General features: G+C 33.5%; 2 protein-coding genes across 2 annotated transcripts; both read right to left on the bottom strand.

Moving 5' to 3' along the window:
• Window positions 1-234: 234 nt before the first annotated feature.
• Window positions 235-3,078, bottom strand: LOC139896988 (F-box/FBD/LRR-repeat protein At1g13570-like). Its single transcript, XM_071879631.1, has 4 exons — window positions 2,982-3,078; window positions 1,274-2,125; window positions 945-1,103; window positions 235-867 (listed from the first exon to the last, which is right to left on the bottom strand). Exons 2-4 carry the CDS (start codon window positions 2,063-2,065, stop codon window positions 571-573), a joined length of 1,248 nt encoding a protein of 415 aa, XP_071735732.1. The 5' UTR covers window positions 2,066-2,125; window positions 2,982-3,078; the 3' UTR covers window positions 235-570.
• A 6,087-nt stretch (window positions 3,079-9,165) lies between these two features.
• On the bottom strand, window positions 9,166-10,654 carry LOC139900586 (F-box protein At4g09920-like). Its single transcript, XM_071883352.1, has 3 exons — window positions 9,860-10,654; window positions 9,581-9,778; window positions 9,166-9,492 (listed from the first exon to the last, which is right to left on the bottom strand). Exons 1-3 carry the CDS (start codon window positions 10,652-10,654, stop codon window positions 9,166-9,168), a joined length of 1,320 nt encoding a protein of 439 aa, XP_071739453.1.
• Between the last annotated feature and the right edge of the window lie 6,654 nt (window positions 10,655-17,308).

Raw genomic sequence — 17,308 nt, 5'->3', positions numbered from 1 at the left:
TGGTGATAATCCCTTGAATGACATCTTTAGCTCTTCAAAATTCCAATAAATTTCATCAAGTGTCTTCAACCATTATATACCCAAAACCATTTCTTTCAAATGTTTGACCACACAATTTGCCAACTGAAATCTTATTGAATTGATTGTTTGTTACAGAAATGATAGAGATTTCATTTCATTTCAAAAGATAATACCTAATACAATCAAATTAACTAGATTTTATTTTACCCCCAAAAAATTAACTAGATATAGTTCAGCTAACACATAATCCGCCACAACAAACTTTCCTGCCAATACAATTTAACAACCACCTGCACGTGACAAACATGTGCCTCTGCTTAATACTGTGCACGTGGCTCTCATTGCAGATGCCAAAAGTCATGACCTTATTTCATTGATTCATATCAAACTAATGATCACATCTCTATTACTCCGGAATTAAGTTAACTACATATAAAAAGAAAAACAACCACAAGTCTAACCAGTAGCAAAAGATACTAAATTCAAAAACCAGAATACAATACAATACAGATGATCCAAGTGATTAATAATACTAAGCCCGGTTAATATTCACTGTCTCCAAATGATATTCACTTTGGCTGAAGAGGAGGCTCGATGGAGATCTAAAAGTTTTGTAGCAAACATTGACTTTTCATCGTCATTAAGAGTCAGAGATTGATTGGGATGTATAACAATCCTTTTTAGTGCGGGTGAACAAGCAAGTAAATTCTTCATCAAATATATCTCATTCTCAAAACCGTTAAAAGATATAAACACCACATTCCGCACCTGCAACTGCCCCATTGAGATGTGGTTAAGATCTGAAGCACGAAATGCAGGTTGTGGTACGTCATCATCGTATGCATTCTGCAAAATTTTAAAAGAATTCAAATTTAATTAATATTACTGTCATGATCATTCATGATATAAATTAATTAACATACTCTTATCTCAAGTGTCTGCAGTTCTGGCAAACCCCAAATCATGTCAATTGCAAACGATAACATAATATCACTTCCAAAATCTACAGAGAGTAATCTCAGATTCTTGAGGCAGCTAAGGGAGGTACCAACCCAGTTTCCAGCACCTGATTCTCGTATGAACTATAAGAGAAGTGGTACATAGAAAGCCAAATCAATTAGCTATATAATTCATAAAATCAATTGCTGCAATATAATATGTGTGTGTGTGTGTGTGTGTGTGTGTATATATATATATATATATATATATATATATATATATATATATATATATATATCCATATTAGGAATACCTTGCACTCACGAAGATCCAAAGCAAGCTTTTGAAGTTTTGAGAAATGACCCACAAGCCGAAAGACTAAGGAACTTGTGAGCGCAGTAGTTTCAAGCATACACAATGGGAAGAATAAATCTTTGAGATTTTTAAGTTTGGCTATCTCAACCATTTTAATTTTTCCAATAGGATCAGCAAAAAGATAAATAACCTCCAAAAACTCAAGTAATGGACATTGAGAGATAATTTCACCAAAATTTCCATTGGCAAATGCTACGTCAAAAAAGCTCACGTGCAAAAGATATGGGAAACCACAAAAAGTGAGTGTGGAGTAAAGAGAACAGTTCCAAAGCGACAAGCATTCCAATTTCACACAAGAGAAAAGTTTGGAAGACAATGTAAGAGGTTCTTCATGGATATTTGTGAGTTCAAACTCTTTGATTCCCTTTTTGGACAATAACATCACCAAATAATCAATTTCCATAACATCCATAACCTTGCCATCTGGTATATAAAGATCAAATTTTGTAACAGAACCTTTCAAATGAAGAAGAATCCTACTTATATTATTCCCATCATACCAATTTTCACCTCCTAGTCCTTCCAAATACTCATAGAATTCCTCGTCAAATACAACCCGGCTCAGTAAAGTCCACTTCAACCTCCAGTTTTTTGACAAGATAGAAGTCCTGACCGCATATTGTATTGGCAAACGATCCAGTATATTAGCTATCACATCATCTGGCATTCTGCTAATTATATCTTCGGATACCGATTTGGATGCATTATGTTCCATGGGAAGTGGTTCCATTGTTCTAAAAATATTCCTAGCTCTTTATTTACGGTGTACTATTATCGTAAAAAGCGTCTCCTGATGATGCAGATAAATATAGTAATAATTATTAGAAAATAAATGTACATGATAAGCTACAAACATAAAAATAAATCAAGGAGGCCTGATGTCACAACGCGTTTAGGAGTAAGAAGAATTGGTGCAAACTGCAAACTTGAAGCATTACAGTTTTTATAAGTTGTAACCATCCTTTAGCTTGTCTTTATAACAGCCCCCATTTTTCCCAAATAAAACCCCAATATGTGTCCCAAACCCTAGATTCATAACCTAACAGAGTATAATAAAAAACTGATTCAAGATACGATAATTGTTGCAAACTTGAACTGTAGAAGACAGGCCACATTAGGTGCAACTACAAATAGATACAGTAGTGTTCTAAAATAGATACAGATAATCTATAAATATAAACTGATGGAATGATAAATCAAGCAAGTCTGGTGTCACAACCCACCCATTTAGGAGTAAGCAGGATTGGTGCAAACTGCAGAGTTGATTCACTAATTTTAACTTATATGATAATTATTTGACCAATACAACAAATTGTAACATAGAAATCACTACATTTAGTTAAAAAGATAGAATCATCCTTAAGCTTGTATTTGAAAAGCCCTGTTTTCCAAAATAAAACCCAATAAATGTCCAAAACCCTAATTTCATAACCTAAACAGAGAGAGTAACAGATTCCATATCAAGTAGAAAACTGAATCAAGAAAATAATAATTGTTACAGTGACTACTTTTCACCGAGTCATTCATTAATTTCAGTATTTAAGTAACCCACTGGCTACATGAAAGCAACAAATCACAAGCTTTAAAAGGTTATTATTATTGTGAATAAAAATAAAATACGAAATAAATATGGAAGAAACCCTAACCTTCTTTGCCCTCTTGTTAGGGTGAGTGATTTCAAGCAGGACGATAGATGGCTACATCCTCGCTTGTAAAAAGAAATGAAAGATTGATTGACCTAAGAGAGCTTGTGAATTTGAGGAAATAAAGATATGATACTTACTTAAAATGTCATTCCTACCCTTTTACTCAATTTTACCACTCCGTATGTTTTTAATTAGGGTACTGATATCTACGCAACCAATTTTTACAAATACACAACCAAACATGCTTTACAGTGTTGTACGGTACAACACTGTAAAGCATGTTTGGTTGTGTATTTGTAAAAATTAGTTGTGTATATATCATCACCCTTTTAATTAAGCTTTAGTATATTTATATAATATAATATAATAAATATAATATTAATATTTGTGTCTCATAAATTATCCGTGAATTTACGAATTTGTTTTAAAAAACAAATAAAATCATTTCTATAGTTACAATGTAATTGAAGCAACCATGTATAGTTTATAACTGTAGACTATGTATACTAATAACTGAAAAAAGTACAACATTACGGAAATATATGCTTCCATCCAGTGGCGGAATCAAATTTTTTTTCATCGGGAGCGAAATTTTTTTTAAAACCGCAACACGTTTTTAGGCAAAAAAATCAAGGTTCTTGGGCAAAAATTAGAGGTTTTTAGGCAAATTTTGAATGTTTGTGGGCAAAATTTGAATGTTTTGGAGCAAAATTTGAGAATTTTGGACAAAATTTGAAGGTTTTGAGGCAAAATATATATGTTTTAGAGCAAAAAAACCCACTGGAGCAAAGTCAAATAATCCAAAATTTTTCACTAAAATTTCAAAAACAACCGGGGGCGCGGGTACCCCACCCGGTCCCTTGATAAAAACGCCCATGCTTCCATCTTTTCAAGGACGGTTTTGCATATAAAAAGAAGAGCATAACATTAACATGAACATAAATATAAAGTTATAAATTTTTATAAAACAAATATTTAAAGCGCATACAAAATCAAATTGTTATATTAAAGTCGATCTTTAATGTATACAACGTTCTTTTTTGACTTCCATTAAAATTTGACTTTAGAATTAGCAGGGCTGGTCCCGAGAATTTGAGTGCCCTGAACGATGCAAAAAAAAAGGGCCCCAAGACGCGAAAGAATAATATAAGTTAATTAAAATAATGATAATTAGATTTTCAAAAAAAATTATAAATGACAATTAACGTCATATCAATAAATATAAAGATTTTACCATTAAAATTACATACCGTAATAGTTAACCAATGATTTTTGAAGCTCTCCTCGCATTCTTGGTAGCACATTATTTAAAGTTTAGAAAAGAACATTGAGCCTCAAAACTCATCAATTAGCTCTTCTGTTAGTGGTATACGAAACTGGTCCTTGATGGTGTTATTTTTTTAGCTCTCTATAGCCACACACGTACGCAGGGGCGGAGGGAGGGGGGTCAAGTGGGGTCAGCCGCCCCCGACGATTTCGAAATTTTAGTGTAAATTTTTTCGGTTTTTCGATTTTGCCCCGGGTGGAATTTTTTTTTTGCCCCAAACCCTTCATATTTTGCCCCAAAACCTTCATATTTTGCCCTAAAACTTTCATATTTTGCTCAAAAGCCTCTAAATTTTGCTCAAAAAAACTCTATATTTTGTCCCAAAACCTCTATATTTTGTAAAAAAAAAATCCTTACGTTTTAGAAAAAAAAAATTTGCCCCCGGTGAAAAATTTTTCTGGATCCGCCACTGCACGTACTCCACGTACCATTTTTCTTTTCCACCATCACAATTGGTGCATAATATATATGGACCCTGACTTGCTTTATTACTCCATATTCTAACAACTCTTCCACTATACTTTCAGTCGCATTCTTCTGAGTTGGTGGATGACGATAGGGACTTAAGTGTATCGGTTGTGCCTTCTTTCAATGATGTGTGAGACTTTTGTTGAGGATTTGATTCTACACAACCTACTGGTGATGATTACTTCATTAAATTTAATTGGTTTAGGGGTTGGTCTTGGTTCAATATCTTCCATTGTTGTATCTTATGGTGATCATGGTTTTACTTTTGGGTCTAAAAACAGATGGGTTTCTTCTTATAACATGTTACGGTTCGAGTTTAGCTTTCGCCAGTTCAACACCTTTTCTAGAACAATTCACCGGCCGGGTTAACCGGTGGAAAAGGGTTCATTTGCAGTCTGTTGTTAACTCGAAGGTTTGTGCGGTTCTTCAATTCTATAGGTGGTCGTCTCGACATTGGATGTTAGTTAAATGGGTGCAAGTTTGTTACTTAATATTTGCTAGAGATACTGAGCTTCTTTTGTTTGTCATCTCATTATGTAATCTAGATAATTCTCTTTGTATTGTATGGGGTTAATTCACTTGGACATGTAATCATGTAAGTCCTTGTGAATCAAATTGTATCCTTTGGATTTTCACAATTTTGTGAAAATATTATGAATTTAATTTCTGTTTTTTGCTACAAAAAAAAAAAAAAAGTGTTCGTTGACTAGGTAGCAGTGTTGAAACTGCAAAGACTTCTTGCCTTCTTGGTACAACTGTAACAATTTATTAATTTCAGGAAATTGGGCCACATTTTCTTCTGCTATTTTTGAGCCCATCTTCAGACCCGATAAAGAGGCCGGGTATACACACAAGGGAAATTGTTCAAAATACACTTTTTTTGAGGCTTCAAACAAAATACATTTTTTTTTAAAAAAATTGTCTTTTTACACCATTCACTAGACGGAATTTCTGTCTACCACCTTTATATGTCGTCTACTACCATTTTTACAAAGTAGTAGACAGTAACAACAAGGTAGTAGACAGTGAGAACAAAGCAGTAGACAACCAATTACAAGGTAGCTGACCGTCTACTGACTTGTTGTTGTTGTCTACTACCTTGTTGTAGGTGTCGACACCAATAATACATATCAGTCGACACCTACAACAAGGTAGTAGACAGTAACAACAAGGCAGTAGACGGTCAGCTACCTTGTAATTGACTGTCTACTGCTTTGTTCTCACTGTCTACTACATTGTTGTTACTGTCTACTACTTTGTAAAAATGGTAGTAGACGACAGATAAAGGTGGTAAACAGAAATCCCGTCTACCGAATGGTGTAAAAAGGCAATTTTTTTTTTAAAAAAGTGTATTTTGTTTGAAGCCTTAAAAAATAAGTGTATTTTCATCAATTTCCCTACACACAAACTTATAGAGTTTAACTGGGCTATTAGTTGGGCTACAAATTTCTTTTCATTCTTTTCTTGTAGCCACTACACACCTTTTTTTCTCCCCTCTTAATTTAGCATATCGATCAAAAATAGTTGAATGGCATCTTTAGCTCTTCCAAATTCCAATTTATGTCACCAAATCTTTAGCTCTTCAAAACCATTTCACTTCCAATTAATGGGTACACAACGTAAGATATTTTCTTATAATTCCAAATTCCAAAATTCAAATACAGGTCATACATGCTTAAGTTGTTAAACTCGAACACAATCCACAAGTCTTTTCACAAATCTCAATCTCAAACCAGTAATACAAGGCCCATAAAAGATTTAAGATGCAGAAAATAGTAGACATAGAAAACAGTAGTATCATAGAGGAATACACCTTCCTTGGCCGGACTCACAGATTCACAAACTATTGAAAACATACTTTGGCTTATGAATCACCGTTTTTCCATTTATACGCAAATCACAGAAAAAAATTTAGAGTACACAAAACGGTATAAACCAATTCATTTTGCCACACCAATAAAAATACAACTTATATGTCGCAAACTTGAGATATAGAAGACATACCACATTAGCGGCAACAACTTACTATGTGCAGATGCCAATAGTAATGACCTTATCCCATTGATTCATATCAAACTAATGATCACATCTCTGTTACTCCAGAATTAAGTTAACTACATATAAAACGAGAAACAACCACAAGTCTAACCAGTACCAAAAGATAAACCAAATTCACAAGAAACCAGAATACAATGCAGATGAGATAAGTGCAAAATAATACTAAGACAGTAAGAACGATGATATTCACTATGTGTACCAAAAGATATTCACTTCGGCTTCAGAGGAGGCTCGATGGAGACCCAATACCTTTGTAGCAAACATCAACTTTTCATCGTCACTAAGAGTCAGGGATATATAAGAATCTTCTTTAGTGCGGGTGAACAAGCAAGTAAATTCTTCAACAACCATATCTCATTTTCTAAATATCTACAAGATTTAAACACCGCACTCCGCAGCTGCAACTGCCCCATTGATATGTGGTTAAGATCTGAAGCAAAAAATGCAGGTGGCCGGACCAACTTCATCATTGTATGCAGTCTGAAATTTTTTAAAAGAATTCAGATGCCCACCTATGAGGTTTAATTAATATTTACTATCATGATATATATTATATTAATATTAATATATTTATATTTATTTAGCATACTCTGATCTCAAGTGTCTGCAGTTTTGGAGAACCCCAAATCATGCCAATGGCAAACGATAACATAGTATCACTTCCAAAATCTAAATAGCGTAATGTCAGAGTCCTGAGGCAGCTAAGGGAGGTACGAACCCAGTTTCCAATACCCGATTCTCGTACAAACTATAAGAAACGCGGTACATAGAAAGCCAAGTCAATTAGCTATATAATTCATATAAAAGCATTTGTTACACTATAATTATAATGTAAATACAATTTCAAATATATATCCAACTTAGGCATACCTTGCAGTTATAAAGATCCAAAGAAAGCTCTTGAAGTTTTGAAAAATGACCCACAAGGTCAAAGACTACTGAACTTGTGAGCGCAGTAGAGTCAAGCAGACACAATGGGAAGTATAGACATTTGAGATTCTTAAGTTTGGCTATCTCAGCCATTTTTATTTTTCCAATAGGAGGATCACCATTAAAATAGACAACCTGGCTGATTGAAGTCCACTTAAACCTCCAGTTTCTTGACAAGGTAGAAGTCCTGACCGCATATTGAATTGGCAAACGATCAAGAATATTAGTTATCACATCCTCTGGCATTCTGCTAATTATATCTTCAGATGCTGGTTCCATTATTCCAAAAATATTCCTGGATCTTTATTTACATGATATTATTATCAAAAATAAATACACTAACAATTGTTCTAAAATTAATACAGTAACAATTATTTTAAAATAATTACCGGTAAATCAATGGAATGATAAATTAAGGAGGTCTGATGTCACAAATTAGGACTTAGGAGTAAGAATGATACTCCATATTGGTGTGAACTACGCAGTTGATGAACATAAATTTACAATAAGATGATCAATGTATTTTACTTGTAACAGCACCATTTCCCAAATAATCTCTGTATATTAATTATTAATTGTAACTTAAAAGCACCACATCACAAGGTTTAATAAAATAGGGAGGTAGAATCTCAGTAAAATACAAAAAGTAAGGAAGAAACCCTAACCTAAATCAAACTCCTACAATATTATTTTTAATTGAAAGTTTTACCCACAATAATGTGCCCTTGCTTCATGCGCAAGGTTTAACCAGACTGGCTCATTAATTAGCGTGGTTCTAGAACACACATCTGGTGAACCACACCATATTAAAAATGAACTATTTCAAATTGCTACCTCTAATTATATGCATTGGGTACAAGAAGACGTCTCTTGTATCCATGGCTACAAGGTAAAGTGCAGTACAGCAGCACTTTACCTAAAATAATCAGAAGAGGTGTTCTCTAACAACAGTTGTATATTCTATAGGGTATTTAGAAGTTATGGTTTGGGTTTAATTTACAGTATTCAAATCAAGTTTAGAAGTTTGATTTATCGTAATTGATTAGGATCGAAATTTGAAATTGACCCAAACCCGTTTGGGTCTCGACTCACACATTCAAATAGTATTATAGGTAAATATACTTTCCTTGGATGGACTCATAGATTCAAATAGTAGCGAAAACAGACTTAGGTTTATGATTTCACCCTTTTGCCTTTTAATTTAAACGCAATTCATGGACACGAATATAGAATTAAAAAAAAATGCCAAAATGATATAAAACAAATTCAGTTTCTTGACCATGTAAAACAATAAAGCATTGATCAATGATTTTGAAAACGAAACCAGTCAAATCATGTTTGAGAACAAACATGTCCAGAAGCCATAGCGAGTTTAAAAGCACATTTTAATACTAAGAAGGGTTAATATTCACTGTGTCCATCCCAAATGATATTCCTTTCGGCTGCAGAGGAGGAGGATCGATGGAGATCTAAAAGCTTTGTAGCAAACATCGACTTTTCATCGTCACTAAGATACGTCGTCAGAGATAGACAGGGATATATAAGAATCTCCTTTAGCAAGCGTGAACAAGCAAGTAGATTCTTCATCAACCATATATCATTCTTTGAACCTCTAAAATAAGTAAATGCAATACTCCGTAGTCGCAGCTGTCCCATTGAGATGTGGTTAAAATCTGAAGCACAAAATGCAGGTGGTGGCGGTGATTGGATGGCAGCATTGTATGCAGGCTGCAAAATATTAGAAGCATTCAGATTTCACTTATGAAATTTAATAATGATGATTAGTATGATGATTCATCTAAATAAATTTACTTACTATGATATAAAGTTTCTGCAATTCCGGTGAACCCCAAATCATGTCAATGGCAAACGATAACATAATATCACTTCCAAAATCTACAGCGAGTAATCTCAAAGTCCTTAGGCAGCTAAGGGAGGTACGAACCCATTTTCCAACACCTGATTCTCGTACGAACTTTGAGAAACACGGTACATAGAAAGCCAAGTCAATTAGCTATATAATTCATAAAAGCATTTGTTACACTATAATTATAATGTAAAGACAATTTAAAATATAAATTCAACTTAGGCATACCTTGCACTTATGAAGATCCAAAGAAAGCTCTTGAAGTTTTGAGAAATGACCCACAAGGTCAAAGACTACGGAAGTTGTGAGCGCAGTAGAGTCAAGCATACACAATGGGAAGATTAAACATTTGAGCTTTTTAAGTTTGGCTATCTCAATCATTTTTATTTTTCCAATAGGAGGATCACCATTAAAATAGACAACCTTCACAAACTCAAGTAATGGACACTGAGAGATATATTCTCCAAAATTTCCATTCACAAATTTTACATCATAAAAGATCAAATGTAAAAGATATGGGAAACCACAAAAAGTGGGTGTGGGGTTAAGGGAACAGTTATAAAGCATCAAGTGCTCCAATTTCACACAAGAGAAAAGATAAGAAGACAATGTAAGAGGTGTTACATGTATATTTAAGAGATTAAACTCTTTGATTCCCTTTCTGGACAATAATATCATCCAATGATCAATTTCCGTAACATCCAAAACCTTGCCATATGGTATCAAGAAATCAAATTTTGTAATGGAACCTTTAAGATGAAAAAGAATTCTATTTATATTATTTGCATCATACCAATTTTCACCTCCCAGTCCTTTTAAATACTCACAGAAAAACACGTCAAATACGACTTGGCTGAGTAAAGTCCACTTGAACCTCCACTTTCTTGACAAAATAGATGTCCTGATCGCATATTGTATTGGTAAACGATCCATAATATTAACTATCACATCCTCCGGCATTTTGCTAATGATATCTTCAGATGCTAATTTGGATGCATTATGTTTCTTGGGAGCTGGTTCCATTATTCCAAAAATATACCTGGATCTTTATTTACATGGTATTATTATCGGAAATGTATTCTGATGCAATTAAATACAGTTATAATTGTTCTAAAATAAATACATGATAAGCTTTAGTCATAAAAATCAATGGAATGATAAATCAAGGAGGTCTGATGTCATGATAAGGAGTAAGAATGATATATTGGTGCAAACTACATAGTTAATGCACTAAATTCTACACTAAGATGATCATTGTATTTAAGTTGTAAAAGCCCCTTTTCCCAAATAATCTTGTATTTTACTTGTAACATAAAAGCACCACATCACAAGATTTTAATAAAATAACAGAGGTTTATTAATGTTACATACAATCTCAGTAATTATTATTGTCGTAAATATGATATGAAAAAGAATGAAGAAACCCTAACCTTGATAAATGAAAGATTTAGCCACAGTAGAGAGAAAACTCTAGATAATAATATATTACTAAGAAACTAGATAACGAATTTGATCGCCTACAAGGTACATGGAATAGAATATAATAATATAATAAAGGATATTAAAACATAATAATCCAAACCTAAATCAAACTCCTAAAACATTTTCAACTTTATATAGAAACTATTAATAAATTTTAATTCCATAAATAATTATGAGGTAACCTTCCTGCGCCAGCCTGGCCCATTAATTAGCCGGGTTCCAGAGCAAATCACACCGTATTAAAAAAACAAACTGTTTCATATTGCTACCTCTAATTATACTCCGTAGTTAGTAACAGTAATATAAAAGCAGATAGCTTTAGCTAGTTACATTCATTCAGTTCAATAATATTGTATTTTCTTACCTTTCTCTCTGTAATAATCAATTGTAATCAATAAACTCCATTGTTACATACCTCGAGCTTGTTTCTCAATTCTATCGCTTCAGTTTGTAGCAGGTGATTCCTTGATTCGAGTTGTGAATTCAGGAAGAACATAACATACCACACCTATTCTTCGAGCCAATTTTTTAGGAGGCTAAGATGGATTGATTCGGGCTGAGTCAACTTGACAACACGTATATAAACAGATGAGGTTTACTCTCACAACACTTGTATATTCTATAGGGTAAATTGCATCTTTCGTCCTCGAGGTAATTTAAAAGTTATGGTTTCGGTTATTAAGTAACTACATTAACATTCAACTACAGTCTGGGTTTAATTTAGAGTAGTGAAATCAAGTTTAGAAGTTTAATATACTGTAATTGATTTGGATCGAAATTTGAAATCGACTTGCATTCATGATCTTGTATTTGAAACTGATATTTGTTCGATTTGCAGCTTCTGTGAAACTAACTTTAGAGTTTAGTTCTTCTGTGAAACTAACTTTAGAGTTTAGTTTATGTAACTGATATTTGTATGAGTGTGATCCAAATGTGTTTGTGTTCGTATATATGTAAAATCTTCACAAATAGTTATGAATGATCTGGCCATAGATAAGTATGTTCCTATCAAATGTATCCGGGATTCAAATCTGGCAATACTCGACTTTACTCTTTAGCCTTGGATACAAATTATCTAACTTCGAGTGGAAGAAACCTTTAAAGACATAATGGGCGGGTCGGGTCTAGTTATGAAATGGGTCAAATAGGTCAGGTTGACCCGTTATCTTTTCCTTTCCTTCTATAATTTCTAGTCTGACATAATTTTGTATATTATACTATATATCTAATTAAGATAGTTCAAATTAATCCCACACTAACGCCCTCAAACTTTATCCAACGTACGAATTGGCCCCTCCTCAATACTACTATTTGGACTATCTCAATCTCACACTAAGGACCCCAAACTTTATCCAAAGTACGAATCGGCCCCTCTCCAATTTTACTAAAAAAACCCAGGTCCGGCCCGATAGGGGTGCAACAGGAAAATCCGCACAGGGCCCAGTGTTCATAGGGGCCCAATATTTTTCTGATGGATCCAATAATACTTAAATATACAAGGGCTTGGGCTTATCACCAAAATACCCATTTTTTTGAAGCTTGTTGACTGACAGCCCTAAAAAAAAAAGTTTGACAATTTGCCCTCGCAAGGCGCAAGACACCTTGCGTCCTTGCGTCCATGCGACCTTGCGACGTTGCAACCTTGCGTTAAAGGCAAACGCAACAAACAGCCTTGCGTCCATGTGTTTTGTGTCTTGCGCCTTGCGTCTTGTTCTTGCGTCTTGCGTCTTATCCCGATAAGATTTTCATGATTTCGTGGATAAGATTTTGTACGATTTTTGTACTATTACGGATAACACTTTATTTCTTTCTTTGTTCTTATATCTGAAACTACATTCTGCACAGTTTCATTTTCACTTCATTTCCACATAAATCATATAATTTCAAGCGTCATTAAGGTAAGTTTCCACCATTTTTTCTCTTGTTGTTTTAAATAATGAGTTGTAGTGATAATGAAACCTTTGTTATTCATATATGTTGTGGTGGTTCTTTTCAATTTATTAATAACTTACCTATGTATTTGCCTCTAGATTGTTTTAGAACACGATTAAAACTCCCAGTTGCTCCCCAAAAACCAATTACTCGAAGAATATTGTTAAAAAATGTTCTTAGAAAAATTAATTTGCCACCTAATGCTCCTATTTCAATGAGATATATTGTCGATAATCTTGTTTTTGATATTACTGATGATTATGAAGACTTTCGTGATTTTCTACAACATGCAATATCAAATGCTCATATTGATATTTACATTGTCGACAAAGTTACAATGCATCAACTCCCAGAAAACTTACAGTCATTGCAAATCCTACCAATACACAGTGTCCATCAAAACCTACCAACACACGATGTCCAACAAAACCTACCAACAAGCGAGGCCCAAACAAACCTTCAGACACCCAATTTGGAAGAAGCAGGACCTGAAGTACCACCTCCAAACACAGAAGACTTTGATTTCTTCAACTATGGCGTTGAGAACGTATGTAAAATTAAAAAAACAGATCACCCTTTTCAATCCGTTGTCGCGTCTAGTGATTCGGAGGAAGAAAATGACAGAGAAGATCAAGATGAAGATGAAGAAGAGGAAGAAAAAAAGGATGTATTCTGGAATATGCCACTTTTATTGAGTGAGCATGACCAAGAGACTGAATCTGAATCTATGAGCCAAATAACAACCAGTTATAGAGTATCCGATTTGATTAAAGTTCGACAAACCTTTTTAAACAAGGATGATTTTGTAAACCACCTATACACAAAATGTCTTAAAGAAAACTTCCAAATTAAGCCTGTAAAGTCAGACAAATCTCGATTCACCGCTAAATGCATGTTGCCAAATTGTGAGTGGAAATGTAGTGCATACAAAATACGCCACACTGACAACTTCATCGTAAAGAAATTGCATGACGTACACACATGCTCACGTACCCAAATTATGGGAAATAATAAACATGCAACCAAAAAGGTGCTAGGAAGTATTCTGATGGAATCGTTCAAAGCTGCAAATCGAGACTATAAACCAAAAGATATACACGATGATGTTGGCAACCATTTTCGGGTGAGCATGTCTTACAATCAAGCATGGAGAGCCAAGTGTCATGCAATAGAGATGCTCTGTGGCAGTATGGATGACTCGTTCCGAATGCTTCCCATTTATCTTCATAACATTAAGATTCATAACCCAGGAAGCATGACAAATGTGGTGACTAACAATGAAAATAGATTCGTGATGTGTTACATGTCTTTTGGCGCAGTTGTAAGTATCACTCATCCTAAAATTGTTTTATCTTAAACTAATAGCAATCTCATTTGATTTGTTTGCTTGCAGATTCGATCATTTGTCCAAAATGTTCGCCCTATTATTATCGTTGATGGTGCACATTTGAAAGCTGGATACTTGGGTACAAATTTAGTTGCTGTTGCAATGGATGCCAATAACAGAATTTTGCCATTGGCTTATGGAATTGGTGAAGGCGAGACAAACGAGGTTTGGTCATGGTTTTTTGGCAATCTAAGAGATCATTTAGAGAGTTGTAGTATGAGTAATCGCATGTCAGAGATTAACTTTATTTCGGATCGTGCTCCTTCAATAGCACATGGTATTTCAAATGTGTTTCCTGAGGCCTTTCACTCTTTTTGCGCACGTCATCTATTCATGAACATAAAAACGATGTCCAACAAATTCAAATATTTTGAATGGAACTATTGGAAAATGGTTAAGGCTTATCGTTTGTCAGATTTTCAAGATCATGTTAGTGTATTTGAACGAAGATTAAAAGCATCTCACAAGTATCTAAATGACGTTGGTTTCAACAAATGGTCCAGAAGTCAAGCTGATCATGTTAGGTATGCATACCTTACTAGCAACATTGTAGAGTCTATTAACGCTCTATCCAAACATGCTCGCAAACTACCAGTTTGCATGTTATTGGAATTTTTTCGCGCTTCAATACAGGATTGGTTTTTCAAACATCACAACAAAGCAGTTAGTCTTACTTCAATGGTTACTCCATATGTTGAACGTAAATTAGGTAAGAGGACGAACAAATCAAGAAGATGGCAAGCATTTCCATCGAAAAACAATCTAATAGAGGTGCATGACGGAAGGAAAAATGGCCTCGTTAATCTAGAAGATAGAACTTGTACATGTGGGCAATGGCAATTATCAGGCATACCTTGCGGACATGTAATTGCAGCAGCACGACTCTTCGAAGTGGAAGATGTAACATGTTATGTATCACATTGGTTCTTGTCTCAAACTTATGTAAATACATATTCCGAACACATCCTTCCTTTGCCCCATCGATCCGAATGGTCGGATCCAGGGCCCAAGATCTTGAAAATCATAAACCCCCTATTCAAAAGAAAAGAGCACATGGACGCCCAAAAAGTACCGATCGGATTCCATCTCAAGGTGAAGAAATTGAAAAGAGAGTAAGAACATGTACTTGTTGCAAGCAAGCAGGTCATAACCGAACAACATGTAGCGCTTCTTATGACCTAACCGGTGAATCTACTTCTCAGAGGGTTAAAAAAACAGCATCAAAATCAAAGTCGAAAGAGAAAGTCGAACCTTCGCAAGCTTATCAGTCTCAATTTTATCCAACGTACGATTTAGACCAGAATTAGTTAGTTCATGTTTTAGTTTGTTGTTTACCAGTCTCATTTTGTTGTTTATGTTTTGTCTTTAGTGTAAAATTAATGTTTACTAGTTTAAATCTGTGTTACGGAAAGTTTTTGTGCTATTGTGTAACAACCCGTCCTTATCCACCTGAACGAAATCATCAACATTTAGTCTCATTGCGAGGTACTGTCCTAAATATGCAGGAATGACTCCAAGTAATATGAGCAAATGCACAGCGGAAGACTTTTTTCATACCTGAGAATAAACATGCTTAAAAGTGTCAACCAAAAGGTTGGCGAGTTCATAGGTTTATCATAACAATCATTTCAATATTTTAATAGACCACAAGATTTCATAATCATAAACATAATACACTCGCAAGTGTATGTAAAGCATTCTAAGTGGTTGAGCACTTGGTAACCATACTTAACATTTAATCACGTCGCATATTCCCTTTATTATGAAATCTCACTACACCGTACCAAGTGTAGTCATCGAAACGAAGTACTGTGCAACCGTTGAATACTGGTCGTCCAGTCCGGTTGGGGTTGTCAGGCCCGATAGACCTATCAACAGGATTCACGTTTACAATACCCATGTAAATAGTAGTTACCAAGCTATAGGAAAATATGCCAGTGGTACAACTCAACGTAGAATATATTTTTAAGTACTTGTGTCTATTTTGTAAACATTTATAAAAGCAGCGCATGTATTCTCAGCCCAAAAATATATATTGCAAAAGCAATTAAAAAGGGAGCAAATGAAACTCACCGAATGTATTTTGTAGTAAAAATACATATGACTTTATTGAATTATGCAGGGTTGGCCTCGGATTCACGAACCTATATCATTTGTGTATATATTAATACATATATCTGTAGTCGAACAACTATGTATATTATAAGTAGTTTAAATTTTAATATCAATAACCTATATGTTTCATTATATTCATTTTATTTATTTTAATAAATAAGATATTGATATAGTTTACTTTTGTGTATTATATATATTGTTATATGAATATTATTTGTTAGTTAATTTAATGAAAAATATTAAGATATGGATAATAATAATATTAGATTTGATAATAATAATAATAATACAAATTTTATATAATATGATAAGTTTAACAATATTTATAATATTAATGATAATGATACTACTTAGTTTTTGATAAAGTTATAACAATGATACCTATAATGTTAATAATAATGATTATCTTTAATATTAATGATAACAGTAATAATTCTGATATTAATAATAACTATATAAAAATAACTCTTTTGTTACTAAAGAAAATAATTTTTAGTAGTAGTTCATTAAATGATACATATGTTAATAATAATAATAATAATAATAATATTAATAATAATAATAATAATAATAATAATAATAATAATAATAATAATAATAATAATAATAATAATAATAATAATAATAATAATAATAATAATTTTGAATTTATAAAAGAAATTATAACCATTATCATGACAATAATATTAACTAATAAAAATAATAAAAATCAAATTAAAATTTGAAATCTACCTCCAATATTAGAAATAAAAAAAAGAATG

This window comes from Rutidosis leptorrhynchoides, chromosome 3 (assembly GCF_046630445.1).
Source record: "Rutidosis leptorrhynchoides isolate AG116_Rl617_1_P2 chromosome 3, CSIRO_AGI_Rlap_v1, whole genome shotgun sequence".
Lineage (NCBI taxonomy): Eukaryota > Viridiplantae > Streptophyta > Magnoliopsida > Asterales > Asteraceae > Rutidosis > Rutidosis leptorrhynchoides.
Note: the sequence above shows the minus strand (reverse complement) of the source record. Positions and strands in the feature narration are given on the sequence as shown.

Bases quoted from the DNA above. Each gene is read 5' to 3' on its own strand.
- LOC139896988 (XM_071879631.1), bottom strand. From the start codon at position 2,065: ATGGAACCACTTCCCATGGAACATAATGCATCCAAATCGGTATCCGAA. The intron at 1,104-1,273 runs GTATTCCTAATA...CTTCTCTTATAG, and splicing joins TGGATCTTCGTGAGTGCAAG to TTCATACGAGAATCAGGTGC. The intron at 868-944 runs GTATGTTAATTA...AAAATTTTGCAG, and splicing joins TGCAGACACTTGAGATAAGA to AATGCATACGATGATGACGT.
- LOC139900586 (XM_071883352.1), bottom strand. From the start codon at position 10,654: ATGGAACCAGCTCCCAAGAAACATAATGCATCCAAATTAGCATCTGAA. The intron at 9,779-9,859 runs GTATGCCTAAGT...TGAATTATATAG, and splicing joins TGGATCTTCATAAGTGCAAG to CTAATTGACTTGGCTTTCTA. The intron at 9,493-9,580 runs GTAAGTAAATTT...AATATTTTGCAG, and splicing joins TGCAGAAACTTTATATCATA to CCTGCATACAATGCTGCCAT.